General features: G+C 35.6%; 1 protein-coding gene across 1 annotated transcript; it reads right to left on the bottom strand.

Annotated features, from left to right (window-relative positions):
• Positions 1-559: 559 nt before the first annotated feature.
• Positions 560-7,157, bottom strand: LOC112040043 (uncharacterized). Its single transcript, XM_024072936.2, has 4 exons — positions 6,461-7,157; positions 2,940-3,545; positions 2,535-2,826; positions 560-1,075 (listed from the first exon to the last, which is right to left on the bottom strand). The coding sequence occupies exons 1-4, from the start codon at positions 7,052-7,054 to the stop codon at positions 1,044-1,046; spliced, it is 1,524 nt and encodes a 507-aa protein (XP_023928704.1). The 5' UTR covers positions 7,055-7,157; the 3' UTR covers positions 560-1,043.
• Between the last annotated feature and the right edge of the window lie 245 nt (positions 7,158-7,402).

The following is a 7,402-nucleotide window of genomic DNA, read 5'->3' as shown; positions in this document are numbered from 1 at the left end:
AATAGCAAAATCGAGATTTTGTTATTGATGATGTTTCCTGCGATGATTGATATATGCATGATTTTGGATTTATTTGACTGTATCATTGTGTTCTATATCTTTTGCTAATTCTTATGTTATTCAAGATTCACTACGTGGAAAGAATTAGTTATTGTTTTCTCCTGCAGTTGGTATCATTGTTAACCTCTGTAACTCTGTTTGGTTCAATAATACATGATATTAAATCGCATCTCTTAAGATGGCAAAGCATCTTCACACTATAGTTTTCGCAACATTATTTTTCACAGATTCTACCGAATGCTTTTCATTCACTTTTAAATATCATGTTATCAAAACATGATTTTAAAAACCTTTATTTTTCAAAACAAGTATTTTCAAATAGCTGACCATGAGGACACATTGCGTGTTTTCAAGTTATCATTGACCCTACGGGATTTCTCGATCGCTGACAAATTCTCCATACACTCAAATCTTTTGAAGTTATTCACACCTTCAGCGAGATTTTCTCCTTAATTTCATGCACCTTTGCGAACACATGTTTATGCCAATGATGGCATGATTAATACTAAACAATCAAATATATTAGATCAAAAAACCTCTGCTAATAATTGTACAATAGAATTATTTTAGCAAGCCTAGGAAGAGAAACTAAAAGCAGCAGGGGAAACAAAATCACAAAACCTTACATTGCTTGAATGCAGAAGAGTGTGCATATATATATTTTACAACATAACCTTTGATGAATACCACAGAGTATCATCAGAATCAGCTTCCTAGAAGAACCAAACAGGAACTTTATTGATGGGGCACGAGTGCCGTTATGAGTTGTGACTCCCCATCATGGCAAATAAGAGCATGTGCTTAGAGCTTTCTCGATTTAACTGTATGGATTGCCAGTACTTAACACAACAGAGTAAGATGTGTAACCTGTGACAATTTATTCCTGAATGCTTTGAGGTGGCATATGAAGCAGTATGAATCATAATTTACAGAATAGTTGTGCACTCATATGAACAAAATTGTAATGCGCCCCATGATGCTTTTCATGACGCTTGTTTTGTGAAGTCCTGTGCCACTGATGCACCAAAAACAAAGAGAGAAAAGGTAAGGCACAAAGGTACTAGGAAATGGAAATGAGCAATCAAAAATAAAAAATAAGAATACAAAGAGTTCGCTATAGCCCTTAAAGCTGGTGATGATGAAAGAATTAGATAATACAAGTCAAGTCATAGTTATCTCAGTGATATTATGAAAGTAATAGAGATGCAACATCGAATATCTTGATATAATCAAGAGGATCAAAATAGTAAGAATAAACTCTCATGAAATTACATTTTTGATAATGTTTATGTCATTTGATGAACCGCATTGGAAATCCTCCAAACTTACCAATAGTACAGCTCCACATACTAGCACTATGGCCCCTCCCAACAAACTCTTGATCTTACAAATATGTTGGTAATTGCAGGTATTCTAGAGGAATGGGATAGAACCTCCAAACCAACCATATCTTTCACACCTAACGGTTACTTTCTTTTGCTAGCCTCCATTGTATAGTTATTCTCTCTACATCTATAAAACTCCTCCTAATGTAAAAATAGAAATAAGGATTGAACAAAAAAACTTTGGGTACCTATCAAAATTCAAAAGCTATGCGAGTAGATCACATGGTAATGATCATTTGATATAGAAAGCAATCTTGCCAGAGAGTGATAATTGCTCCAGCTAAGTAACAACCATTTACTATAATTAACATCCTTAATTTCCACCTTTATAAATCTTTGTACATTCCTTGTATAACCTTAATCTTCATCCATAGTTTCCCAGTATCCTTCAACAGTCTTATCACTTATGACCACATCTTCCTAGTATGCAACAGATAACCAATGACTGTAATGAAGAGGACAATCAGAGACTCAAATGATCCCTCCAAGCACACATGTGCATTTCAAATTCAATATTTAATCTACAATCATGGTTTTGATCACTCTACAATGAGCTTCACAAAGCATGGTTGTGCTATTATTGAATCACTTTTAAGTGCCATTTGCTTGATAATAAAACATAGGGAATCAGATCAGAGCAAAGGTAATCATACAACTAGCACCCCATCCTATAATATGCCGAATCATGATTCTTGCATTCTCAACAGCGAAAGTTTCTTCGTTTTTTTCTCTTTTTTCCTTTTCTTTTGGTTGTTTTGTTGGTGTGGAAAGTTGCCATTTGAGCCAGAACTCATTAGCACAAAAAAAGGGGGGACAAAAACGTGTACTGTGATGCTAAACAGGTCTACTAACCTACTTAGCATACTACAAACTGATTGAGTATTCTACTTATTTAGTATTTACTCAATACAAAAGAAAAAGATTCATATTATTTATCTGTTCGATAACCACTTCCACAACCTAAATCAAGATTCAAAGCCAGTCAAGAAATCTATTAACCCTTTAATCCATCGATGCACTAATTATCACAAAATCGATTTAAAATTTAAGAAAGACCAAACCAACTGAAGGTTAAAACTTAAAACTCACCTGTTGATGAAGCTAGAACCAAAACAACATGCATAGTTGTATTGTTTGGAGGAAGCTGCAACCGAAGGGGATAAAGATTTCCATTCAAGGGACTTCGAGTACACACAATTATACCTTCCAAACCCGTCTCTTCCTCCAATTTACGAGTCAATTCCTCAACCCCATTGCCCTTGAAAGTAAACGAATACCCCTCCACAACTTCATCATCCACTTCACCATTATCTTCAGCCACATGATAGTATATAGTCCTCCCTTCCGTTTTTGGTGGTGAACTCCGATTCGATTCACTAGACTGCAAAGCAAAAAAAGCATAAAAAGTAAAAAACTTTTACAACTAAACCACACAAGATTAATAATAACTTCTACAAAGATTCAATTTTTATATCAAAAAAAAAAATCTCAAACCTCTTGTCTAGAAAACTTCTCTGATTTGATTGAACCCGAAGAGGGTGAATTGGGATCGAAATCCAAAGAATCCTGATGTGAAAGTGGTTGAGATGGGGGCTGCTGTGAGATCTGTCTCGGAGACTGTACTTGAATCTCGACAATATCAACATCCCAGAGAATCCAATCCTGAGTGGCGGTCCTGTGAGGAATATCATGGGTGATAGAGTTTCTCCAAGGTGGTACACCACCATTGGCTCTCAAGAAGTTACCATACCGAGTCTTTAGCTTGACTTGGGACCCTTCTTTAACGGGTTCCCACTCGAGCGAGGAGTCGAGCCTCCGAGGCAGAGTTTGGATCACTTTTCGACCAGTCATCCCAAGCAAAAAGGGCTGGTTCGAGGCAGTGAGGTACTTGTTGTAGCAACTCTTGAGCCGGATTATGCTATCTGTGCCTTCGACAAACTCGACAGCCCACCTTGCGTTTTTGGAAGACCCGTTTCGATCTTGGGTCACCGACTCTTCATCTTCATCGGCTAGAAGGTACTTGTCATGGTGGCTGCGGAGACGCACCGCCTTGGCGTTGTAGAAAAGGTCCATTCCTGACCGAAACATGTTGCTTTTGCTCTGTGTGTGTAAGAAAGTTTGAAACTTTTAGTTTTGTGTTCAGACTTCAGACAAGAGACTCAAGAGTTGCACTCGGCATATTTATTATGAAAGAAAGTGTAACAGACTAGCGGATGTGAAAACTGGAAAAAACTAAAAAGTATTAGTATATTAATATTTACCGACGAGAAATGCCAGTATCACAAATAAAATCACAATTTTTTACACAATTCGTGATGAATTATGAAGGATGAAAATGTAAACTCCAATGAATTAACTATTTTGTTTTTCACACATAATTTATCACGTGATAAATTAACTTATTACCGCGCGTAATAAAACGCGGCAAAAATTGTGATTTCCTTTTTTTGTGTCGCTGACATTTCGTTAGCCAGAAAGAAATCCAATCCAAAATGTGTGTAACAGTCAAAGCAATGAAAGCATCCAAGTTGTCACAACACGGTTTGAGACACGTATACCCATCTCTTTTTTGGTTCCTTACCCGTGTGGACAATCAACAATGTGATATACACGCCTCAATGCCACATTCCTTATGACTCTTTTACACGGGTCTAAGTTCTATATAGTATTTAATACGCCAAAAGTCCTGTCTAAGTAGGTTTCCTAGAATTATCACATGTAAATAGTGTATAGTTTCTTCTAGAGTATTTCATTTCTACCCAAAAATTTACCCTGTTTTTTTCTGCCGAAAGGCCAAGTAAAACAAGGAAAACAAAACAAAGGGAAACTGTGATTGTTGATTTTTATGGAGGATGGTAGGGGTATAAGTTGAAATCTGTAAATGTTTTTTGTTTTATACTTTTGTAACGTTTTGTTTATAATTTAGCAAATAAATATAAGAAAAGCCAAGCGGTATTATCTTGGAGATAAAACTTAGGCCTTTGGTCATACCTTAGCCGACAGGGGACTTTCGGATATACAACAACATCATCTTTTTGTTCTGTCGATTTCAAGTGGTGAGGTTAGGCCATGTCAATTTTTTTTTCTTTTATTTTTTTTATGAGAGAATAAAATTATTTTGAGATTGCCTCATCACTTAAAATGGACAAAACAATGGGTGATACAAAAATGTCAATTTCTTTTTTAAATGCGGCTGATGTTCAACATTTTTTTTTAAAATATAATAAAATGGAAAGAAATCATAGCCTCATAGACTATATTAATATTTTTTGAGAAGCCAACTGAAGATGGTATAAAAGAATAAACGGCACTCTACGGCTTCAATGATGAATAAAATAGAAACAGAAAAGATGTAAAGCAACTCTTATATTGACAGGTAAAACTTGAAAACAAACAAATAATAATAAAAGCAAAAACAAAAACCATCTGATACAAAATCATAGTAAAGTTTTTTATATTATTTTCACCAGAAGAAGAGGATAAAAAAGATTATTTTTTTTTTAGCCCAATAAATCCAATTATTAAGAATTAATCTTAGATTCTTAATCCCCATAAATCCCACAGCTATACATGTCGTGTGTGATACCTATACAAGGAAGATAAATTATTAATTTGACAACAAGACAAAATAGTGATTCTATTTTTTTTCATTTTCTTACTCTTTTTTAATAATCAAATAAATGAACAAGGATACCAATTACCAAAACCATGTGATATGCATGGTCCATTTGGCCATTTCATAAATTTTTAGGCAAATTGTTGGCCTATTGGCCATTTCTTATAAGGAAATATTTGAAGGCAAAAAATTGAGGATACAACTGTACTTTGGTTCCAATCTGTTTATGATGCAGACGTATAACAGCCAAGGAGACTTTATTTCTTTTTGGGTCTCAAAATGAATCACTACCATTAATACCATACAACATGCAGAGTACTAAAAAAACCCATGAAATCACACAACTCTATTTAATAGCACAAGGAGTGCACGATTGACCAAAGTTTACAATACAGTGACAACTCTAAACTAGTGCGGAAGGTTTGGTGGACATGTATGATTTATCTTTAGCTAGAACAACATAGCAGATTCATATATTCATTCATAATTTTGTTCCGGACTAATCGAAGCCAGGCGTGAAAAGTGATCCAACTCAATCACCATTAAATTACATTAAAGTGGCTTTTGCTATGTTTACAAGATTGTCCAGGCATGCCCATTTGGCCATGACCACCAGTGACCATCTAATACTATTTCTTGAGTTGACCTAAGTAGTTACTTTTTTTTTTTATTTGAGCAATTTCCTCGGTGCTCAATTATTGTTTTTGTTGTTTTTGTGTTTTTGAAATGACACTTTGCACGTTAAAAGTTTTATAGTTTAATTAGTTAATTATTTGAGCGCTTTTTATTATTATTAGTATTTAATTTTACTGTTAAAATTCCCACTTTTGTAGATATTGCCGCGCCTACCATTTCTGTCCTCTAGAAAAGATAATCTAACATTTCCTACCCATTGCTAAAATATGTATTAAAAATCATAATTTTAGACTTTTAGCCATGAAAAAAAAAATAACAATTTTATGAATACATTCTGGTAAGATTTGATGATGATGTCCTTTTATGGTTGTCATAACGCCAGCATGAACATATTCTAAATTCCAAAGAGAGACCTTTTTCGACAAAAAATACACTAAAAATCAATTTTACCGATCACTATAAACCAAAATGATCCCCATAGATTCACACCAAGATTAAAAAGAAGGTTTATCTTATCCTTTCCATTTCGAAAAGATTGCAATTCAGAACATTTCTGAATCATTTTTCAGTCCTAGAAGATAACTCTATTTTAACTTTTAAACCCTGCCTTAAGTCTTCTCCTATCGTTAACAACAAGCTTTGTCACATGGAATTAAAAAAGAGAACGAGCTTATTAATCATAAACTAAAACAACCACACAAAACTATTACCAGACATATGAATTATTATCGCAAACATGAATTTAAAAGTTAAGAAAACATACCAGCTTATTATTAGAAATCGACTTCGGCGAAATCGAGGAAATAACAGACATAGGCGAGCCGGGTTCAGAAACAAAAACATCATCGGACAAGGAAGACAAACTCGACTTCGAATGGAGAAAATCGATAACCAAGTCAGTCCCAGAGACCTCGACAGCCTCAACATCCCAGAGAATCCAGTTCTGAGTCGACGTGGTATGTGGGTCATCGTGCGTGATCGAGTTCCGCCACGGTGGCGTGCCACCATTGGCTCTAAGGTATGTCCCGCACCAAGTCCTGAACTTGACCTGAAAGCCGTCTCGAATTGGCTCCCACTCGTACTTCCACTCGAACCCACGCTCGGGCACGGTCTGCAACACCTTGTTCCCGGTCATGCCTAGCAAGAACGGCAAATCAGTTGCCGTTAGGTACATGCCGTTCCAGCTTTTCAACCGGATTGCGTGGCTCTTCCCTTCCACTAGCTCTACGAACCACCTGGCCTTCCTCGATGTGCCGTTTCGGCTCTGCCGGACCGTTTTGTTGTCGTCGTCGGCAACTAGGTACTTGTCAAGGTGGCTCTTGAGAGTCACGGCTTGTACTTTGTTGAATTTCTCCATGAAAACCCCTATTCCAAAGTCTTTCTCTAGAGTCTAGACTGACCAGCAAGAACTAAAACTAAAGCCCCACTTGCTTGTGGTTTTTGTTTTTAGAGAGAGGGGGCTTGAATATTCAAAGGATTTATATGAGTGAAGACTGAAGAGACTGTATAGTGTGAACGCAGAGTAGATTATTATTATTATTATTTTAATTTTTAATGATTGAAAGAAAGGTTAATTGTGTTGGGTATTGCTTGTTTATATTGAATTGCTTTATGAATTGTTTGTTTACTTTATGAATTATTTGTTTTCTTTTGGTTAGGCGGATTATTTGTTTTCTTAATTGGCAAGATTTTAAAAAGTATCAAA

Source organism: Quercus suber, unplaced genomic scaffold (assembly GCF_002906115.3).
Source record: "Quercus suber isolate HL8 unplaced genomic scaffold, Cork oak 2.0 scaffold_536, whole genome shotgun sequence".
Classification (NCBI taxonomy): Eukaryota; Viridiplantae; Streptophyta; class Magnoliopsida; order Fagales; family Fagaceae; genus Quercus; species Quercus suber.
Note: the sequence above shows the minus strand (reverse complement) of the source record. Positions and strands in the feature narration are given on the sequence as shown.